This window comes from Lissotriton vulgaris, chromosome 5 (assembly GCF_964263255.1).
Source record: "Lissotriton vulgaris chromosome 5, aLisVul1.2, whole genome shotgun sequence".
In the NCBI taxonomy this organism is placed as follows: domain Eukaryota; kingdom Metazoa; phylum Chordata; class Amphibia; order Caudata; family Salamandridae; genus Lissotriton; species Lissotriton vulgaris.
Window position 1 is genome coordinate 74,814,351 of NC_141693.1, and position 24,026 is coordinate 74,838,376.

A 24,026-nucleotide genomic window follows, 5' to 3' on the forward strand; every position below is an offset into this window, starting at 1 on the left:
GACCAAAGAGATGCAAGAGCGGGAGGAGGCCTCTTTAAAAATGTTCGATAAAAATTAATGATAGAAAAAGTGCCCAAGGCCGCAATTTTATTTATTTATTTATTTTATTTATGCGATTTTATATAGCGCGGACTTTACCCGAAGGTGTCAGAGCGCTTCAGAATAGGAACAGTAAGAACAGAAAAATTACAAGTGAACAAATTACAAAAGCAAACGTTAAGTTACATGAATCAAAAGTGACAATAGTGAGCAACCAAAATACATGAGGTAGCAATCGGTACATTACAGGAGGAAAAAGTGATATGTGTGCAGGTTACAAAAGCGTACAAAGTACAAGTACTGCAATAAATGGCAGACACTCAACAGCTGATCACAATCAACTTTGCCAGTATGAAGGCGAGACTCAACAAGCTAGAAGGCACAATCATAGACAGAAAAGCTCAAAAGTTCCTACACGATTAAATCAATTATGATAGAGGACAAATCTATATGTTCGAGAAAATACAACAGTATCCGTAGACAACATCTTTCCGGAACTACTGTGAAGGGGCAGGATAATCGATCTAAATTGAGCAGCACTGCAACCTCCGAGGTCAACACAGATCTGAATGAAGGAGCAGGCACAACACCGCATCAACAAGCGGCAGAGCTTTTATGTAACGCATGTAATCCTAAGTCCTTATATATCGCAACTAGTTCTTATGTAAAGCGCTCTGACACCTTTGGGTAATGTTCGCGCTATATAAATTCGCATTAAATACAAAATAAAAATAAAATACCTAGTTTCAACCACAAAATTCGGGGTCCTCTCTGCACAGGCGAGACACAGGAAGCCAGGAGGGACTGCCCGGGACTGCCTGCTGGAGGGCGTGGCCACCAGTACTGACAGGAAGCGGACAGGAGCCTATGCCGCGCTCCTGTGAAGAGAAGGGAGCAAGCTGCCTACGAATCCCGTGCAGCCGCCATTACCGCGGGACGAGAAGAGTCCGACAGACCCGGTGAGGGGGGGCATCGGGGCACATTGTCGGTGCCCGCCCCCCCAGTGAGGGAAGCCCCCCGTGTGCCCGGTGAGAGGGGGGGTGTATGTAAGCCCTGCGTGTGCCCAGTGAGTGGGGGGGTGTATGGAAGCCCCGCGTGTGCCCGGTGAGTGGGAAGGGGGAGTGTATGTAAGCCCCGCCTGTGCCCGGTGAGTGGGGGGAGTGTATGTAAGCCCCGTGTGTGCCCGGTGAGTGGGAAGCGCGTCCTAGAGATGAAATTGCAGAGGGAAAGCGTGTACCCTACCCCTGTCCAACATTCCCGGCAAGTGCACAACATAAGGTCTTTCGCTGGACTCAGCGGTTCGCGCTGCTAACACCAGCGAGACCTAAAAAGGGTTCTTTTTGGGCTCAAGGAATAGGGAAATGTTATGCTAATTGTCTAGCCATAATCACACTTTATATTATGAGATGTTTGCTGCTAGGTGGGGTGGAACATGAATCAATGTTATTGGGAGGCAAAAAAGGGAGAAAGGAAAAGGGCAAAGGAAAAGGAAAGGGGAAAGAAAAATAAGGGGGTCAGGAAGAAGAAGAAAGGAAAGAGGGGAGGAAAAAAAATAAAAGGAAAAAAAACCTAAGCATGCTTATCTCAGGGATAAACGCACTTTATGGGTGTTAATGTACTGCACTTTATCAATAGCACCGTGTTTAGCCCAGATGCATTGATTGATGTTTAAAAATGCACACTCAATTAATGTGAATTAGTATTTATGTATAATAGAGCTTGTTTTTTAATTTTTCTTAAGTAATGTAGTGGATCGATGTGGCACAGTACCTGATCCACTTTTTTAATGTACGAAGATGCTTTTTGAATGCTGCCCCGGCACGCTGCACTTTGCCCTGTGCTAAGAAATAACAGGGAATATATCTTTGAAGTAATATTGGATCCCAATGTTTCAAATGATTGTGATTATGGGTGAGATCGATTTTGTGTTTTATATATATATGATGTAATGGTTCACCTTATGCTTCTGCTCAATAAAAATATTGAAAAAATAATAATTCTCATAACAGGTACTTCAGGGTATCAGCTGTGCAAACTTCCCTGGCTCACAGAACAGGTACATATAAGAATCAGCAGTGCAAGCTTACCTCACTATGGGCCATATGTATCATTGAAATTTGCATTCGCAAAGGCCGAAATTCGCAGAATTTCGGCCTTTGCGAATGCGAATTCGCAAAATGATATGTATGAAGGAAAATCCAATGTAAAATGAGGAAATGCAAAATTTGCGAATCCCTATTTTGCGATTGCATTTAAGGAATAGAAAATTTTGCAATTCCTTAAATGCAATGTAAGAAGGCAAATAAATTTGCTAAATGGCCTTAAGGAATCGCAAATTACCACCAACTTCTAGTTGCGAATTCCTTGAAAAATGCACATTTTGCATTTTTCAAAGTGCCATGTGACGCACATACATGCCCTTAGGGCATGTATGTGCACCACATGTGCACCTATGCTTATTTCAGGGGTGCAACAGGGTGTCCTTTGGACACCCCTGCACCCTTGAAATTATTCTCAATTTGCGATTAGCAAATTGCGAATCGCAAATTGAGAAAAAATTCCCATTGCTTCCTTTGGGCCTCCTGGCCCATAGAAATGAATGGGAAAGTATTCCTTAATTGCGAATTCGCAATTTGCGAATTCGCAATTAAGGAATATCAAGAAATCGCTAAAAAAATGTGTTTTTCTTGATACATACCATTTCGCGATTCTGAAATAGCGATTTCTTAAAAATCGCTATTACAGAATCGCAAATTGGTTCCTTCATACATATGGCCCAGAATAGGTACATCAGCACATCAGAAGTGCAGGCTTCCGTTCCCTCCCACAGAGCACATACATCAGAGCATCAGCAGTGCAAGCTTCCCTTTCACAAAACAGGTTCATCAGGGCAGCAGCTGTTCAAACCTCCTTCACTCACAGAACATCACTCACAGAACAGGTACCTCAGGGTATCAACAGTGCAGGCTTCTCTCACTCACAGACCAGGCACATCAGGGCATCAACAGTGCAAGCTTCCCTCTCACAAAAGAAGTATATCAGGGAATTAGCAGAGCAAACTTCCCTCCCTCAAGGAACAGGTGCACTAGGGCATCAGCAGTACAAGCGTCCCCCGCTCAAAGACCAGGTACATTAGTGCATCAGCACTGCAAGCTTCCCTCACTCAGGGAACAGGTGCACTAGGCCTTCAGTAGTGCTGGCTTTCCTCACACACAGAACTGGTTCATCAGGGCAGCAGCAGTGCAGGCCTCCCTCACTCATAAAAAGATACCTCAGGGCATCAGCAGTACAAGCATGCCCTCTCAAAGACAAGGTCCATCAGTACATCAGAACTGCAAGCTTCCTTCCCTCACTCACGAAACAGATGTACTAGGGCTTCAGTAGTGCAGGCTTTCCTCAGACTCAAAACAGGTTCGTCATAGCAGCAGCAGTGCAAGCTTCCCTCCCTCACAGAACAGGTACGCCAGGGCATCCTCAGTGCAAGCGTCCCTCGCACACAGAAAGGGTACTTCTGCGAATGAGCAAATCTTCCCTGGCTCTCAGAACACATTCAGTGCCAGCAACAGTATTTAAAACGTCCTTCACATACATAACAGGCAATGACAGGCAGTAATGTCTTCTTCCCTTACACACAAACTACTAATTTACAGGCCTGACCAGCATAGTATGGTAAGGTCAGTAAAACCATTGAGTAACATAGCAAAAGTTGTTTTTTTTCATCCTTTGAAACTAAAATTAAAATAGCTAATACCAGAAGAAAACACTTTAGAAAGGAGTTTAGAACTTTGTATGTGATTTCTAAATGATTAAAAAAGCAAACTTCCAGAATTGACGTATTCAAAATAACACAGGGGATTTTAAAGAAAATCATATTCAAGCTCCAGCTGCACTCACAGAATCTCGAAAAATAACCACAGGGTGAATAAAGGGTGCCAAAGGTCAGTTCTCTGCTCTGTGTCTATAACATGAACCCGGAAGTCCCAGTGCACACCGAGAGAGGCAGACGCACCCACTTCACAAAGAGAGAAATGAAACTTACCTTTACTTCCTGCATTTCTGAATCATGGCGGCAGCAGCTCAGCTCGGGAACCTCAAGGAAGAGGCCACTTGTTCCATCTGTTTGGATTATTTTAAGGATCCGGTGTCCATAGAGTGTGGACACAACTTCTGCCGCTCCTGCATCACCCAGACCTGGGAGGGAAGAGAGGAAAACTTCCCCTGTCCACAGTGCAGGGAGATATCTTCTGTGAGAAACCTCCGACCCAACAGGCAACTGGGGAACATGGTGGAAATCGCAAAACAGCTTCACCTGACCACAGTGAAGCCAGCGGAGGAGAATCTGTGTGAGAAACATAACCAGGCACTGATGCTGTTCTGTGCAGAGGATCAGAGGATGATATGTTTGGTCTGCCGGGAGTCCAAAGACCATAGACACCACTTAGCAAGTCCTGTAGAGGAGGCTGCAGAGGAGCACAAGGTACGTCTGGGCAGTCAGGGATCGCAAAGTCACACTGTGTGTGAGGCCCATTGTGGAACCTGCTAAGGAGTACAAGGTGTGTGTGGTTGCTCTGGAACTACCCGTGAAGATCACAGGGTATGTCTGTCTGAATTCAGGGATCACAAGGCCCTCTGTGAACCCCATCAAGGAGGCAGCCTGAGGGCACGAGGAGCTATGTGTGGAAGGTTTCAGAGGTGACACATCATGCAGTGTACCCCATAGAGGGAGCTGCAGAAGAGCACAAAGTGTGTGTGTGGGTGCCTCAAGATTCACAAGTAAATACCCTGCTGGTGCCTCTCAGAAGGTGCAATGCCTCAGGGTGTTAAGGGATCGAAGTCACCCTGTGGGTCCCATAAAGACAGATGGTTGTCCAATAGCACAAGGTATGTGAATGTGTGTTCAGCGTTCACTAATGAAGACATGCTGTGAGTCTCACAAAGGAATACAAGATATTTAAATCAGAATTGTAGAATTACTGGTTCGTTGGGCCTCAAAGACGGGCTGGAAAAGTGGGAAAGTTACTTCTGTGATCATTCGAGGATCACAGTTCACTCTGTGGGTCTCCGTGGGTCCCTAGAGAAGGCTGCCCATAAGCATAAGGTAAGTTTGTCAGTTGTGAGTGAGTGCCAAAGTGAGAACTATGTAGAAAACTGCAGAATGTCGCACTGAGTGTCTGTCAGGGCGCCGAGATCATATGTTGTGCTCCTTTCAAGGCATAAACAGGTGCAGAAAATCAGAAGTCATATTTAGGTGGGTGTTTTGGGATACCAAGATGGATTCGAATGGTTTAATGGGTAGTGCAGTGTGTAGTAGCACATGGGCTCACACATTTGTCGGTGTGAGAAGTCTTGATGTTACAATGCAGAGTTAGCTTAGGGCTCTTATGGTCATGCTGCACAACACCAGAGGGGCAATAATGCAGGGTGTGGAACACACGGTCTCATGGTCATGGTACACAATCAATCAATGCATTTGTAGGGCGCTCTACTCACCTGTGAGGGTCTCAAGGCGCTGAGGGGAGGGGGTGCTGCTACTGCTCAAACAGCCAGGTCCTGAGAAGTCTTCTGAAGGTCAGCAGGTCTTGGGTCTGTCGCAGGTGAATGGGGAGGGTGTTCCATGTCTTGGCAGCGAGGTGGGAGAATCATCTGCCGCCGGTGGTCATTCGGTGGATGCGTGGACCGGTGGCCAGGGCGAGGTCAGAGGAGGGAAGCTGGCGGTTCGGGGTGTAGAAGGTGAGTCGTCTGTTGAGGTATGCTAGTCGAGCATCGTGGAGTGCTTTGTGAACATGGGTGAGGAGCTTGAAGGTGATCCTCTTGTTGACGGGGAGCCAGTGCAGGTCTTTCAGGATGGCAGTGATGTGGCTGTGGCGGTGGATGTCGAGGATGAGGCGTGCAGAGGCTTTCTGTATGCGTTGAAGTCTTTTCTGGAGTTTGGCCATGGTTCCCGCATAGTGGGCGTTGCCGTAGTCCAGCCTGCTGCTGACAAGGGCCTGGGTGACGGTCCTTCTGGTTCCGGTGGGATCCATCAGTAGATCTTGCGAAGTATGCGGAGGGTGTTGAAGCAGGAGGAGTAGACGGCGTTGACTAGCTGGGTCATTGATAGTGCTGAGTCCAGGATGAACCCCAGGTTGTGTACGTGGTCGGTGGGTGTCGGTGCAGCTCCCAGCACGACCGGCCACCAGGAGTCGTCCCAGGTGGATGGGGTGGAGCTGAGGATGAGGACCTCCGTCTTGTCTGAGTTCAGTTTCAGGCGACTGTTCTTCATCCCTTCGGCGACAGCCTTCATTCCCTCGTGGAGGTTGGTTTTGGCGGTGGCAGGGTCCTTGGTGAGGGAGAGGATCAGCTGGGTGTCGTCGGTGTATGAGACGATGTTGAGGTTGTGCGATCGAACGATGTTGGCGAGCGGTGCCATGTAGATGTTAAAAAGGGTTGGGCTGAGGGATGATCCTTGAGGTACGCTGCAGGTGATCTTGGTAGCTTTGGATCGGAATGGAGGGAAGCGTACTCTCTGGGTTCTGCCGGTGAGGAAGGAGGTGATCACGAGTTCGCACATACCAAACTCGACCCTGCGCTCCCCACGCATCAGGAACTACCAGGGACACATACATTCCCCATGCATTCCTATGGGAGGGCAGGCCAATCTCACCTCACACACTCAGAGTGTGCACGCACTTTACACTGGAACACAGTGAAAGTGTGCAGAAGCCAAAAACAACTAACACCAGGTCACAATTAAAAGCAAAAATAATGGTGATGGATCAAGCCCTGATCTTTGGACTGGGTAAGAGTGGTCTGCTTAATTCAGACACTCTGTTCATCACCACCCCCTTTTCTGAATCGTTTTTGGCCACTATAGGTGTGGCAGGGTATACTCAGACATGAGTCCCTTTCTCACTGCACCCTCAGGATTCAAGCAAGCCGGGCCGAAGACGGCTGAAATGCCAGAAACCGGTCCCTGGTAGCTTGTTTCCTTCCCAGTATAAGAATTGGCTTGGTAGTTTGGTCTGCCCTGTTCCCATGATGCACTGGGCCAGGGACAGACTGATTTGCATATAGCCAAGTTCTGAGCTGGGATGGTGCAATGAGATAAATAACGGTGATGGATAAAGCCCTGATCTTTGGACTGGGTAAGAGTGGTCTGCTTAATTCAGACACTCTGTTCATCACCACCCCCTTTTCTGAATCATTTTTGTCCACCATAAGCGTGGAAGGGTATACTCAGATGTGAGTCCCTAGCTCATTGCACCATCAGGATTCAAGCAAGCCGGGCCGAAGACGGGTGAAATGCCAGAAACCGGTCCCCGGTAGCTTGTTTCTTTCCCAGTATAAGAATTGGCTTGGTAGTTTGGTCTGCCCTGTTCCCATGATGCACTGGGCCAGGGTCAGACTAATTTGCATATAGCCAAGTTCTGAGCTGGGATGGTGCAGTGAGCTAAAAAACGGTGATGGGTAAAGCCCTGATCTTTGGACTGGGTAAGAGTGGTCTGCTTAATTCAGACACTCTGTTCATCACCACCCCCTTTTCTGAATCATTTTTGTCCACCATAAGCGTGGAAGGGTATACTCAGATGTGAGTCCCTAGCTCATTGCACCATCAGGATTCAAGCAAGCCGGGCCGAAGACGGCTGAAATGCCAGAAACCGGTCCCTGGTAGCTTGTTTCCTTCCCAGTATAAGAATTGGCTTGGTAGTTTGGTCTGCCCTGTTCCCATGATGCACTGGGCCAGGGTCAGACTAATTTGCATATAGCCAAGTTCTGAGCTGTGATAGTGCAGTGAGCTAAGAAACGGTGATGGATAAAGCCCTGATCTTTGGACTGGGTAAGAGTGGTCTGCTTAATTCAGACACTCTGTTCATCACCACCCCCTTTTCTGAATCATTTTTGTCCACCATAAGCGTGGAAGGGTATACTCAGATGTGAGTCCCTAGCTCATTGCACCATCAGGATTCAAGCAAGCCGGGCCGAAGACGGCTGAAATGCCAGAAACCGGTCCCCGGTAGCTTGTTTCCTTCCCAGTATAAGAATTGGCTTGATAGTTTGGTCTGCCCTGTTCCCATGATGCACTGGGCCAGGGTCAGACTAATTTGCATATAGCCAAGTTCTGAGCTGTGATGGTGCAGTGAGCTAAAAAACGGTGATGGATAAAGCCCTGATCTTTGGACTGGGTAAGAGTGGTCTGCTTAATTCAGACACTCTGTTCATCACCACCCCCTTTTCTGAATCATTTTTGTCCACCATGAGCGTGGAAGGGTATACTCAGATGTGAGTCCCTAGCTCATTGCACCATCAGGATTCAAGCAAGCCGGGCCGAAGATGGCTGAAATGCCAGAAACCGGTCCCCGGTAGCTTGTTTCCTTCCCAGTATAAGAATTGGCTTGGTAGTTTGGTCTGCCCTGTTCCCATGATGCACTGGGCCAGGGTCAGACTAATTTGCATATAGCCAAGTTCTGAGCTGGGGTGGTGCAGTGAGCTAAAAAACGGTGATGGATAAAGCCCTGATCTTTGGACTGGGTAAGAGTGGTCTGCTTAATTCAGACACTCTGTTCATCACCACCCCCTTTTCTGAATCATTTTTGTCCACCATAAGCGTGGAAGGGTATATTCAGATGTGAGTCCCTAGCTCATTGCACCATCAGGATTCAAGCAAGCCGGGCCGAAGACGGCTGAAATGCCAGAAACCGGTCCCCGGTAGCTTGTTTCCTTCCCAGTATAAGAATTGGCTTGGTAGTTTGGTCTGCCCTGTTCCCATGATGCACTGCATTACAAAGAGGGGGGTTGAACCCATGCAGTCGCGGGGACCTGGGCGATATCTGGTACATGTGAAAGGGATCCCCGCAAGAGAAAACGTGTTGTGTCAAATAACCAACAAATATGATTTATACAATTTCATGGAAGAAATGAGGAGAAATTCAATCTAGGTACTGTAATTTATTAGCAATACCTCGGTAGTAACATAATCAAACGATTTTGTAAAAGCCCCAAAGTGGAAGGGGTAAGGGGAGGGGGAGTGCTTTAGGGAGTGTAAAGGAGGAATGAACACAGTTAAGAAGAAAAGTGACAGGTACAACAATTTCCAGCAAAGTCAAATTAATACAAATACAAATGCCCGAAAATCAGGGCACACAATGATGACTAACTGAACAGATAAACTTTCAACGGACACACAGTCAATTAGAAGCTGTGAAGGGCTTGTGCCGGAAGTTTCAAAAGAAAGCCGTCGACGTTTCGACCCCTGTATGTAGGCTAGCTTCAGTCCTTGAGTGGGGTCTTCATCAGGACTAAGACAAGGGAGAGTGAGGGGCAATCCTGGTGCTTCTGCAGTAGTCGTCGTCGTCTACTCCACCGAGTCCGCCTCGATCAGGCGGACTCGGTGTCTTCGTCCTGATGAAGACCCCACTCAAGGACTGAACTGTCATAGTAGACAGCAGAGAAGGTACAGTAATGCAGGGTGTGGCACACACGGACGAAGGGGTGCAAACCCCGAAATGCATTGGGTTGTGAACTAAAACTGTGTTGTGTTTAAATTGCTGAGCTAAAATGTATTATCAAAGGCATTAATTGTATGTCGTTCATATGTATATATTGCAATGAATTATGCTATATTCGTTTGAATTGAAAATGAAATAAGCTATAAAAGATGTTTGAATTAAAATACAAGGCAAATGATAGAATTTGAAATATTTATTCTTTAGTTGGTGCGCACTAGAGTCCTTGTGATCTTGCGATCCTAGGCTATATACAGTGTTCATGGGTGTTGGCAGGCACCAATTTAGTGCAGCACACATACCGTTAAAGTGATTATTAATTGGATTATTAGAGTGCAATACCACCAACCATTCATATTACACACGGTCTCATGGTCATGGTAGACAGCAGACGAGGTGCAGTAATACAGGGTGTGGCACACACGGTCTCATGGTCATGGTACACCGCAGAAGAGGTGTAGTAATGCAGGACATGGCACGCAAAGTCTCAGGGTCATGGTAGACAGCAGAGGAGGTGCAGTAATGCGGAGTGTGGTACACACCGTCTCATGGTCATGGTAGACAGCAGAAGAGGTGCAGTAATGCAGGGTGTTGCACACATGGTCTCATGGTCATGGTACATATCAGAAGAGGTGCAGTATTGCAGGGTGTGGCATGTTCATGGTACACTGCAGATGAGGTGCAATAATGCAGGGTGTGGCACACATGGTCATGCCAGATAGCAGAAGAGGTGTAGTAATGCAGCATGTGGCACACACAGTGTCATGGTCATGGTGCACAGCAGAGGAGGTGCAGTATTGCAGGGTGTGGCACACACAATCTCATGGTAATGGTAGACGGCAGAAGAGGTGCAGTAATGCAGCATGTGGCACACACAGTGTCATGGTCATGGTACACAGCAGAAGAGGTGCAGTAATGCAGGGTGTGGCATACAGACACATGATCATGGTACAAAGCAAAAGAGGTGCAGTAATACAGGGTGTGGCACACACATATCATGGTCATGGTAAACAGCAGAAGAGGTGCTCTAATGCAGGGTGTGACATACACAGTCTCATGGTCATGATGCACAGCAGAAGAGGTGCAGTAATGCAGGTTGTGGCACACACGGTCTCATGGTAATGGTGAATAGCAGAAGAGGAGCAGTAATGCAGGGTGTGGCACACACCGTCTCATAGTCATGGTGCACAGCTGAGGAGGTGCAGTAATGCAGGGTGTGGCACACGCGGTCCCATGGTCATGGTGCACAGCAAAAGAGGTGCAGTAATGCAGGAAGTGGCACACAGCCACATGGTCATGGTATACAGCAGAAGAGGTGCAGTAATGCAGGGTGTGACACACGGTCTCATGGTCATGGTATGCAGCAGAAGAGGTGCAGTAATGCAGGGTGTGGCACACACAGTCTCATAGTCATGGTGCACAGCTGAAGAGGTGCAGTAATGCAGGGTGTGGCACACGCGGTCCCATGGTCATGGTGCACAGCAAAAGAGGTGCAGTGATGCAGGACGTGGCACACAGCCACATGGTCATGGTATGCAGCAGAAGATGTGCAGTAATGCAGGGTGTGACACACGGTCTCATGGTCATGGTGTACAGCAGAAGAGGAGCAGTAATGCAGGGGGTAGCACACACAGTCTCATGGTCATGGTAGACAGCAGAGGAGGTGCAGTAATGCAGAGTGTGGCACACAGACACCTGGGTATGGTACCCTACAGAAGAGGTGCAGGCGCAGAGGTGCAGTAATACAGGGTGTAGAACACATGGTCATGATAGACAGAAGGAGAAGTTCAATAAGGCATGGTGTGGCACACACAGTCTCATGGTCATGGTAGACAGCAGAGGAGGTGAAGTAATGCAGGGGGTAGCACACACAGTCTCATGGTCATGGTACACAGCAGAAGAGGAGCAGTAATGCAGAGTGTAGCACACACGGTCTCATGGTCATGGCAGACAGCAGAACAGGTACAGTAATGCAGGGTGTGGCACACACATTCTCATGGTCATGGTAGACAGCAGAAGAGGTGCAGTAATGTAGGGTGTAGCACACACGGTCTCATGGTTATGGTAGATAGCAGGGGAGGTGCAGTAATGCAGGGTGTAGCACACACAGTCTCATAGTCATGGTATACAGCAAAAGAGGTGCAGTAATGCAGGGTGTGGCACACAGTCTCATAGTCATGGTGCACAGCTGAAGAGGTGCAGTAATGCAGGGTGTGGCACACACGGTCTCATGGTTATGGTAGACAGCAGAAGAGGTGCAATAATGCAGGGTGTGGCACAAATGGTCTCATAGTCATAGTAGAAAGCAGAGAAGGTACAGTAATGCAGGGTGTGGCACACATGGTCTCATGGTCATGGTAGACAGCAGACGAGGTGCAGTAATACAGGGTGTGGCACACAGAGTCTTGTGGTCATGGTGTACAGCAGAAGAGGTGCAGTAATGTAGGACGTGGCACACACAGTCTCATGGTCATGGTACATAGCATAAGAGGTGCAGTAATGCAGGGTGTGGCACACACGTTCTCATGGTCATGGTAGACAGCAGAGGAAGTGCAGTAATGCAGGGTGTAGCACACACGGTCTCATGGTCGGGTACACAGCAGAATAGTTGCAGTAATGCAAGGTGTGGAACACATGGTCTCATGATCATAGTAGACAGCAGAAGAGGTGCAGTAATGCAGGGTGTGGCACACACAGTCTCATGGTCATGGTAGACAGCAGACGAGGTGGAGACACAAAGGTGCAGTAATGCAGGGTTTGGCACACAGACACATTGTCGTGGTACACAGCAGAAGAGGTGCAATAATGCAGGGGGTAGCACACACAGTTTCATGGTCATGGTACACAGCAGAAAAGGTGCAGTAAACCAGGGAGTAGCACACACAGTCTCATGGTCATGGTAGACAGCAGGGTAGGGGCAGTAATGCAGGGTGTGGCACACACGGTCTCATGGTCATGTTAGACAGCAGAGGAGGTGCAGTAATGCAGGGTGTAGAACACACAGTGTTATGGTCATAGTAGACAGCAGAAGAGGTTCAGTAATGCAGGGAGTGGCACACACGGTCCCATGGTCATCGTAACACATCAGAAGAGGTGCAGTAATGCAGGGTGTGGCACACACGGTCTCATGGTTATGGTAGACAGCAGAAGAGGTGCAATAATGCAGGGTGTGGCACAAACGGTCTCATGGTCATAGTAGACAGCAGAGAAGGTACAGTAATGCAGGGTGTGGCACACACGGTCTCATGGTCATAGTACACCGCAGAAGAGGTGCAGTAATGCAGGACATGGCACGCAAAGTCTCAGGGTCATGGTAGACAGCAGAGGAGGTGCAGTAATGCAGAGTGTGGTACACACCGTCTCATGGTCATGGTAGACAGCAGAAGAGGTGTAGTAATGCAGCATGTGGCACACACAGTGTCATGGTCATGGTGCACAGCAGAAGAGGTGCAGTAATGCAGGGTGTGGCACACACAATCTCATGGTAATGGTAGACAGCAGAAGAGGTGTAGTAATGCAGCATGTGGCACACACAGTGTCATGGTCATGGTGCACAGCAGAAGAGGTGCAGTAATGCAGGGTGTGGCACACACAATCTCATGGTAATGGTAGACAGCAGAAGAGGTGTAGTAATGCAGCATGTGGCACACACAGTGTCATGGTCATGGTGCACAGCAGAAGAGGTGCAGTAATGCAGGGTGTGGCACACACATATCATGGTCATGGTAAACAGCAGAAGAGGTGCTCTAATGCAGGGTGTGGCACAAACGGTCTCATGGTCATAGTAGACAGCAGAGAAGGTACAGTAATGCAGGGTGTGGCACACACGGTCTCATGGTCATGGTAGACAGCAGACGAGCTGCAGTAATACAGGGTGTGGCACACACGGTCTCATGGTCATGGTACACCGCAGAAGAGGTGCAGTAATGCAGGACATGGCACGCAAAGTCTCAGGGTCATGGTAGACAGCAGAGGAGGTGCAGTAATGCAGAGTGTGGTACACACCGTCTCATGGTCATGGTAGACAGCAGAAGAGGTGCAGTAATGCAGGGTGTGGCACACACATATCATGGTCATGGTAAACAGCAGAAGAGGTGCTCTAATGCAGGGTGTGGCACAAACGGTCTCATGGTCATAGTAGACAGCAGAGAAGGTACAGTAATGCAGGGTGTGGCACACACGGTCTCATGGTCATGGTAGACAGCAGACGAGGTGCAGCAATACAGGGTGTGGCACACACGGTCTCATGGTCATGGTACACCGCAGAAGAGGTGCAGTAATGCAGGACATGGCACGCAAAGTCTCAGGGTCATGGTAGACAGCAGAGGAGGTGCAGTAATGCAGAGTGTGGTACACACCGTCTCATGGTCATGGTAGACAGCAGAAGAGGTGCAGTAATGCAGGGTGTTGCACACACGGTCTCATGGTCATGGTACATATCAGAAGAGGTGCAGTATTGCAGGGTGTGGCACACACAATCTCATGGTAATGGTAGACAGCAGAAGAGGTGTAGTAATGCAGCATGTGGCACACACAGTGTCATGGTCATGGTGCACAGCAGAAGAGGTGCAGTAATGCAGGGTGTGGCATACAGACACATGATCATGGTACAAAGCAAAAGAGGTCCAGTAATACAGGGTGTGGCACACACATATCATGGTCATGGTAAACAGCAGAAGAGGTGCTCTAATGCAGGGTGTGACATACACAGTCTCATGGTCATGATGCACAGCAGAAGAGGTGCAGTAATGCAGGTTGTGGCACACACGGTCTCATGGTAATGGTGTATAGCAGAAGAGGAGCAGTAATGCAGGGTGTGGCACACACAGTCTCATAGTCATGGTGCACAGCTGAGGTGATGCAGTAATGCAGGGTGTGGCACACGCGGTCCCATGGTCATGGTGCACAGCAAAAGAGGTGCAGTAATGCAGGAAGTGGCACACAGCCACATGGTCATGGTATACACAGCAGAAGAGGTGCAGTAATGCAGGGTGTGACACACGGTCTCATGGTCATGGTACGCAGCAGAAGAGGTGCAGTCATGCAGGGTGTGGCACACACAGTCTCATAGTCATGGTGCACAGCTGAAGAGGTGCAGTAATGCAGGGTGTGGCACACGCGGTCCCATGGTCATGGTGCACAGCAAAAGAGGTGCAGTGATGCAGGACGTGGCAAACAGCCACATGGTCATGGTATGCAGCAGAAGATGTGCAGTAATGCAGGGTGTGACACACGGTCTCATGGTCATGGTGTACAGCAGAAGAGGAGCAGTAATGCAGGGGGTAGCACACACAGTCTCATGGTCATGGTAGACAGCAGAGGAGGTGCAGTAATGCAGAGTGTGGCACACAGACACCTGGATATGGAGAAGTGTGGCTCACTGGTTAGAGCAGGCAGACCCTGAAGCAGAGTTCAGACCCGGGACCAGGGTTCGATTCCCGACGCGGCAGGGTGTTGAGCTCAAATGTCCACGGACTCGATAATTCTTGCTTCGGTGCCTGACCTAATCATGGGTTCACACTCTGCAACTCTGGGCATTAAGCTTGCTTAATCTCCACAACGGCCCCCCACGGCGGGATGCCTGGCTTTCACCCTGGGGATGCCCTGTAGGGGCTATCTCACAGGGAAAAACCCGGACGGGTTCCCAAGGCAAGCGCAGAGATACCCCTTCGGGGGTCGATTCTGGCGCTATATAAGAAATATAATAATAATAATAATAATAATAATATGATACCCTACAGAAGAGGTGCAGGCGCAGAGGTGCAGTAATACAGGGTGTAGAACACATGGTCATGATAGACAGAAGGAGAAGTGCAATAATGCATGGTGTGGCACACACAGTCTCATGGTCATGGTAGACAGCAGAGGAGGTGAAGTAATGCAGGGGGTAGCACACACAGTCTCATGGTCATGGTACACAGCAGAAGAGGAGCAGTAATGCAGAGTGTAGCACACACGGTCTCATGGTCATGGCAGACAGCAGAACAGGTACAGTAATGCAGGGTGTGGCACACACATTCTCATGGTCATGGTAGAGAAGCAGAAGAGGTGCAGTAATGCAGGGTGTGGCACACACAGTCTCATAGTCATGGTATACAGCAAAAGAGGTGCAGTAATGCAGGGTGTGGCACACACAGTCTCATAGTCATGGTGCACAGCTGAAGAGGTGCAGTAATGCAGGGTGTGGCACACGTGGTCCCATGGGCATGGTGCACAGCAAAAGAGGTGCAGTAATGCAGGACGTGGCACACAGCCACATGGTCATGGTATGCAGCAGAAGAGGTGCAGTAATGCAGGGTGTGACACACGGTCTCATGGTCATGGTGTACAGCAGAAGGGGTGCAGTAATGCAGGGGGTAGCACACACAGTCTCATGGTCATGGTCGACAGCAGAGGAGGTGCAGTAATGCAGAGTGTCGCACACACGCAGTTGTACGGATCTTAGCGTTGGGATACTCACGGGTGACTACGCGCTTTATACATTTTTTTAATAATAATAATAACACACCTGGATATGGTACCCTACAGAAGAGGTGCAGCCGCACACATGAAGTAATACAGGGTGTAGAACACATGGTCATGATAGGCAGCAGAAGAAGTGCAATAATGCATGTTGTGGCACACACGGTCTCATGGTCATGGTAGACAGCAGAAGAGATGCAGTAATGCAGGGTGTAGCACAACGGGTTTCATGATCATAGTAGACAGCAGAACAGGTACAGTAATGCAGGGTGTGGCACAAACGTTCTCATAGTCATGGTGCACAGCAGAAGAGTTGCAGTAATGCAGGGAGTGGCTCACACGGTCTCATGGTCATGGTAGACAGCAGAAGAGTTGCAGTAATGCAGGGTGTGGCACACACAGTAATATGGTCATGGTGCACAGCAGAAGAGATGCAGTGCTGCAGGGTGTGGCACACACGGTCTCATGGTCATGGTAGAAAGCAGAAGAGGTGCAGTAATGCAGGGAGTGGCTCACACGGTCTCATGGTCATGATAGACAGCAGAGGCGGTGCAGTAATGCAGGACCTGGTACGCATGGTCTCATGGTCATGGTAGAAAGCAGAAGAGGTGCAGTAATGCAGGGAGTGGCTCACACGGTCTCATGGTCATGGTAGACAGCAGAAGAGTTGCAGTAATGCAGGTTGTGACACACACAGTATTATTGTCATGGTGCACAGCAGAAGAGATGCAGTAATGCAGGACGTGGCTCACACGGTCTCATGGTCATGATAGATAGCAGAGGCGGTGGAGTAATGCAGGGTGTGGCACACACAGTCTCATGGTCATGGGAGACAGCAGAAGAGGTGCAGTAATGCAGGGTGTGGCACACACAGTCTCATGGTCATGGGAGACAGCAGAAGAGATGCAGTAATGCAGGGTGTAGCACACACAGTCTCATGATCATATTAGACAGCAGAAGAGGTGCAGGAATGCAGGGTGTGGCACACACGGTCTCATGGTCATGGCAGACAGCAGAAGAGGTGCAGTAATGCAGGGTGTAGCACACACAGTCTCATGATCATATTAGACAGCAGAAGAGGTGCAGTAATGCAGGGTGTGGCACACACGGTCTCATGGTCATGGTACACAGCAGAAGAGGTGCAGTAATGCAGGACGTGGCACACACGGTCTCATGGTCATGGTACACTGCAGAAGAGTTGCAGTAATGCAGGGTGTGGCACACACAGTATTATGGTCATGGTGCACAGCAGAAGAGATGCCGTAATGCAGGGTTTGGCACACACGGTCTCATGGTTATGGTGCATAGCAAAAGAAGTGCAGTAATGCAGGACGTGGCTCACACGGTCTCATGGTCATGATAGACAGCAGAGGCGGTGCAGTAACGCAGGGGGTAGGATACACAGTCTCATGGTCATGGTGTACAGCAGTAGAGGTGCTGTATTGCATAGTGTGGCACACAAACACCTGGATATGGTACCCTACAGAAGAGGTGCAGGCGCAGTGGTGCAGTAATACGCATCATCATGATAGAAGAGCAGAAGAAGTGCAGAAATGCATGGTGTGGCACACACAGTCTCATGGTCATGGGAGACAGCAGAAGAGATGCAGTAATGCAGGGTGTAGCACACACAGTCTCATGATCATATTAGACAGCAGAAGAGGTGCAGTAATGCAGGGTGTGGCACACACGGTCTCATGGTCATGGTACACAGCAGAAGAGGTGCAGTAATGCAGGACGTGGCACACACGGTCTCATGGTCATGGTACACTGCAGAAGAGTTGCAGTAATGCAGGGTGTGGCACACACAGTATTATGGTCATGGTGCACAGCAGAAGAGATGCCGTAATGCAGGGTTTGGCACACACGGTCTCATGGTTATGGTGCATAGCAAAAGAAGTGCAGTAATGCAGGACGTGGCACACACGTTCTCATGGTCATGGTACACGCCAGAAGAGGTGCAGTAGTGCAGGGTGTGGCATACAGACACATGATCATGGTGCACAGCAGCAGAGGTGCAGTAATACAGGGTGTGGCACACACAGTCTCTTGGTCATGGTGCACAGCAGAAGAGGTGCAGTAATGCAGAAGATGGCACACAGACACCTGGGTATCGTACACTACAGAAGAAGTGCAGGCGCAGGGTTGCAGTAATACAGGGTGTAGAACACATGGTCATGATAGACAGCAGAACAGGTACAGTAATGCAGGGTGTGGCACACACGTTCTCATGGTCATGGTAGACAGCAGGGGAGGTGCAGTAATGCAGGGTGTGGCGCACACAGTCTCTGCGGGCCCGATTCACAGAACTAACTTAAGACAAAATCCAAAACTAACTACTTTTGGTATTCACAGAAGTTAGGATTTTGTCTTAAATCTGTCTTAAGACATTCTTAAGACAGACTTAAGTTAGGATTTTGTCTTAAGTCTGTCTTAAGTCTGTCTTAAGACAAATTTAAGACAAAATCCTAACTTCTGTGAATACCAAAAGTAGTAAGTTTAGGATTTTGTCTTAAGTTAGTTCTGTGAATCAGCCCCATAGTCATGGTGCACAGCTGAGGAGGTGCAGTAATGCAGGGTGTGGCACACGCGGTACCATGGTCATGGTGCACAGCAAAAGAGGTGCAGTAATGCAGGAAGTGGCACACAGCCACATGGTCATGGTACACAGCAGAAGAGGTGCAGTAATGCAGGGTGTGACACACGGTCTCATGGTCATGGTACACAGCAGAAGAGGTGCAGTAATGCAGAGTGTGGCACACAGACACCTGGATATGGTACCGTACAGAAGAGGTGCAGGTGCAGACATGCAGTAATACAGGGTGTAGAACACATGGCCATGATAGACAGCAGAAGAAGTGCAGTAATGCATGGTGTGGCACACGCAGTCTCATGGTCATGGTAGACAGCAGAGGAGATGCAGTAATGCAGAAAGTTGCACACACTGTCTTATGGTCATGGTATGCAGCAGAAGAGGTGCAGTAATGCAGGTTATGGCACACACGGTCTCATGGTCATGTTAGACAGCAGAACAGGTGCAGTAATGCATGACGTCGCACACAAGGTCTCATGGTCATGGTACACAGCAGAAGAGATGCAGACACAGAAGTTCAGTAATGCAGGGTGTAGCACACTGTCTCATGGTCATGTGGGTATGGCACACACGGTCTCATGGTCATGGTAGACAGCAGAGGAGGTGCAATAATGCAGGGTGTGGCACACATGGTCTCATGGTCATGGTAGAGTGCAGAAGAGGTGCAATAATGCAGGGTGTAGCACACACAGTCTCATGGTCAAAGTAGACAGCAGAAGAGGTGCAGTAATGCAGGGTCTGGCACACATGGTCTCATGGTCATGGTAGACAGCAGGGGAGGTGCAGTAATGCAGGGTGTAGCACACAAGGTCTCATGGTCATGGTATACAGCAGAAGAGGTGCAGTAATGCAGGGTGTGGCATACACAGTCTCATAGTCATAGTGCACAGCTGAAGAGGTGCAGTAATGCAGGGTGTGGCACACGCGGTCCCATGGTCATGGTGCACAGCACAAGAGGTGCAGTAATCCAGGACGTGGCACACAGCCACATGGTCATGGTATGCAGCAGAAGAGGTGCAGTAATACAGGGTGTGACACACGGTCTCATGGTCATGGTACACAGCAGAAGAGGTGGAGTAATGCAGGGTGTGGCACACACAGTCTCATGGTCATGGTGTACAGCAGTAGAGGTGCAGTAATGCAGAGTGCGGCACACAGACACCTGGATATGGTACCCTACAGAAGAGGTGCAGGCGCAGTGGTGCAGTGATACGCATGGTCATGATAGACAGCAGAAGAAGTACAGTAATGCATAGTGTGGCACACACGGTCTCATGGTCATGGTAGACAGCAGAAGAGGTTCAGTAATGCAGGGCTGGCTCAAGGCTCATAGTGGCCCTGTGCAGGGAGCGTAGGTGAGGGCCCCGGAAGAGGGGGTCCGGACGGGGCGAAGCTCACTCCGCGCTCCACCGGGGCCCGCGCCTGGCTGTATCACTCCCCTCCCCCCGAGCGACTCCGGTCGTGGCACACACGGTCTCATGGTCATGGTACACTGCAGAAGAGTTGCAGTAATGCAGGGTGTGGCACACACAGTATTATGGTCATGGTGCACAGCAGAAGAGATGCAGTAATGCAGGGTTTGGCATGCACGGTCTCATGGTCATGGTGCATAGCAAAAGAGGTGCAGTAATGCAGGACATGGCACACACGGTCTCATGGTCATGGTACACGCTAGAAGAGGTGCAGTAGTGCAGGGTGTGGCATACAGACACATGATCATGGTACACAGCAGAAGAGGTGCAGTGATACAGGGTGTGGCACACACAGTCTTCTGGTCATGGTACATAGCAGAAGAGGTGCAGTAATGCAGGGTGTAGCACACACGGACTCATGGTCATGGTGCACAGCAGAAGAGGTGCAGTAATGCAGAAGATGGCACACGGACACATGGGTATGGTTCACTACAGAAGAGGTGCAGGCGCAGAGGTGCAGTAATACAGGGTGTAGAACACATGGTCATGATAGACAGCAGGGGAAGTGAAATAATGCATGGTGTGGCACGCACAGTCTCATGGTCATGGTAGACAGCAGAGGAGGTGCAGTAATGCAGGGGGTAGCACACACAGTCTCATGGTCATGGTGCACAGCTGAAGAGGTGCAGGAATGCAGGGTGTGGTACACGTGGCCCCCTGGCCTTGGTGCACAGCAAAAGAGGAGCAGTAATGCAGGACGTGGCACACAGCCACATGGTCATGGTATGCAGCAGAAGAGGTGCAGTAATGCAGGGTGTGACACACGGTCTCATGGTCATGGTGTACAGCAGAAGAGGTGCAGTAATGCAGGGGGTAGCACACACAGTCTCATGGTCATGGTCGACAGCAGAGGAGGTGCAGTAATGCAGAGTGTCGCACACACACACCTGGATATGGTACCCTACAGAAGAGGTGCAGCCGCACACATGATGTAATACAGGGTGTAGAACACATGGTCATGATAGACAGCAGAAGAAGTGCAATAATGCATGGTGCAGCACACACGGTCTCATGGTCATGGTAGACAGCAGAAGAGATGCAGTAATGCAGGGTGTAGCACAACGGGTCTCATGATCATAGTAGACAGCAGAAGAGGTGCAGTAATGCAGGGTGTGGCACATACGGTCTCATAGTCATGGTAGACAGCATAAGAGGTGCAGTAATGCAGGACGTGGTACACACGGTCTCATGGTCTTGGTAGACAGCAGACGAGGTGCAGTAGTCCAGGGTGTGGCATACAGACAAATGATCATGGTACACAGCAGAATAGTTGCAGTAATGCAGGGAGTGGCTCACACGGTCTCATGGTCATGGTAGACAGCAGAGGAGGGGCAGTAATGCAGGGGGTAGCACACACAGTCTCATGGTCATGTTAGACAGCAGAAGAGTTGCAGTAATGCAGGGTGTGGCACACACAGTATTATGGTCATGGTGCACAGCAGAAGAGATGCAGTAATGCAGGGTGTGGCACACCCGGTCTCATAGTTATGGTAGACAGCAGAGGCGGTGCAGTAATGCAGGGGGTAGGATACACAGTCTTATGGTCATGGTGTACAGCAGTAGAGGTGCAGTAATGCAGAGTGTGGCACACAGACACCTGGATATGGTACCCTACAGAAGAGGTGCAGGCGCAGTGGTGCAGTAATACGCATCATCATGATAGAAGAGCAGAAGAAGTGCAGAAATGCATGGTGTGGCACACACAGTCTCATGGTCATGGGAGACAGCAGAAGAGATGCAGTAATGCAGGGTGTAGCACACACAGTCTCATGATCATATTAGACAGCAGAAGAGGTGCAGTAATGCAGGGTATGGCACACACGGTCTCATGGTCATGGTAGGCAGCAGAAGAGGTTCAGTAATGCAGGGTGTGGCACATACGGTCTCATATTCATGGTAGACAGCAGAAGAGGTGCAGTAATGCAGGACGTGGTACACACAGTCTCATGGTCATGGTAGACAGCAGAGGAGGTGCAGTAATGCAGGGTGTAGCACACACGGTCTCATGGTAATGGTAGACAGCAGGGGAGGTGCAGTAATGCAGGGTGTAGCACACACAGTCTCATAGTCATGGTGCACAGCTGAAGAGGTGCAGGAATGCAGGGTGTGGCACACGTGGTCCCCTGGCCTTGGTGCACAGCAAAAGAGGAGTAGTAATGCAGGACGTGGCACACAGCCACATGGTCATGGTATGCAGCAGAAGAGGTGCAGTAATGCAGGGTGTGACACACGGTCTCATGGTCATGGTGTACAGCAGAAGAGGTGCAGTAATGCAGGGGGTAGCACACACAGTCTCATGGTCATGGTCGACAGCAGAGGAGGTGCAGTAATGCAGAGTGTCGCACACACACACCTGGATATGGTACCCTACAGAAGAGGTGCAGCCGCACACATGAAGTAATACAGGGTGTAGAACACATGGTCATGATAGACAGCAGAAGAAGTGCAATAATGCATGGTGCGGCACACACGGTCTCATGGTCATGGTAGACAGCAGAAGAGATGCAGTAATGCAGGGTGTAGCACAACGGGTCTCATGATCATGGTAGACAGCAGAAGAGGTTCAGTAATGCAGGGTGTGGCACATACGGTCTCATAGTCATGGTAGACAGCATAAGAGGTGCAGTAATGCAGGACGTGGTACACACGGTCTCATGGTCTTGGTAGACAGCAGACGAGGTGCAGTAGTCCAGGGTGTGGCATACAGACAAATGATCATGGTACACAGCAGAATAGTTGCAGTAATGCAGGGAGTGGCTCACACGGTCTCATGGTCATGGTAGACAGCAGAAGAGTTGCAGTAATGCAGGGTGTGGCACACACAGTAATATGGTCATGGTGCACAGCAGAAGAGATGCAGTGCTGCAGGGTGTGGCACACACGGTCTCATGGTCATGGTAGAAAGCAGAAGAGGTGCAGTAATGCAGGACGAGGTACACATGGTCTCATGGTCAAGGTACATAGCAGAAGAGGTGCAGTAACGCAGGGAGTGGCTCACACGGTCTCATGGTCATGATAGACAGCAGAGGCGGTGCAGTAATGCAGGGGGTAGGACACACAGTCTCATGGTCATGGTGTACAGCAGTAGAGGTGCAGTAATGCAGAGTGTGGCACACAGACACCTGGATATGGTACCCTACAGAAGAGGTGCAGGCGCAGTGGTGCAGTAATACGCATCATCATGATAGAAGAGCAGAAGAAGTGCAGAAATGCATGGTGTGGCACACACAGTCTCATGGTCATGGGAGACAGCAGAAGAGATGCAGTAATGCAGGGTGTAGCACACACAGTCTCATGATCATATTAGACAGCAGAAGAGTTGCAGTAATGCAGGGTGTGGCACACACAGTATTATGGTCATGGTGCACAGCAGAAGAGATGCAGTAATGCAGGGTGTGGCACACCCGGTCTCATAGTTATGGTAGACAGCAGAAGAGGTGCAGTAATGCAGGACGAGGTACACATGGTCTCATGGTCATGGTAGAAAGCAGAAGAGGTGCAGTAATGCAGGGAGTGGCTCACACGGTCTCATGGTCATGGTAGACAGCAGAAGAGGTGCAGTAATGCAGGACGTGGTACACACAGTCTCATGGTCATGGTAGACAACAGAAGAGTTGCAGTAATGCAGGGTGTGGCACTCACAGTATTATGGTCATGGTGCACAGCAGAAGAGATGCAGTAATGAGGGAAGTGGCACACACATTCTCATGGTCATGGTGCATAGCAAAAGAAGTGCAGTAATGCACGACGTGGCACACACGTTCTCATGGTCATGGTACACGCCAGAAGAGGTGCAGTAGTGCAGGGTGTGGCATACAGACACATGATCATGGTACACAGCAGAAGAGGTGCAGTAATGCAGGGTGTAGCACACACAGAGTCATGGTCATGATGCACAGCAGAAGAGGTGCAGTAATGCAGAAGATGGCACACAGACACCTGGGTATGGTACACTACAGAAGAGGTGCAGGCGCAGAG

The 24,026-nt window shown here is 49.5% G+C and overlaps 1 protein-coding gene across 1 annotated transcript in view; it reads left to right on the plus strand.

The window, feature by feature from the left end:
* The first annotated feature begins 4,089 nt into the window (after positions 1 to 4,089).
* The window catches only part of LOC147710227 (E3 ubiquitin-protein ligase TRIM39-like), a 483,044-nt gene continuing 463,107 nt past the window's right edge, over positions 4,090 to 24,026 (plus strand). Inside the window, exon 1 of the mRNA XM_086919956.1 lies at positions 4,090 to 4,516. Within this exon, the coding sequence (XP_086776082.1) occupies positions 4,103 to 4,516 (414 nt within the window). The 5' untranslated portion in view covers positions 4,090 to 4,102. The remainder of the gene's footprint in view (positions 4,517 to 24,026) is intronic.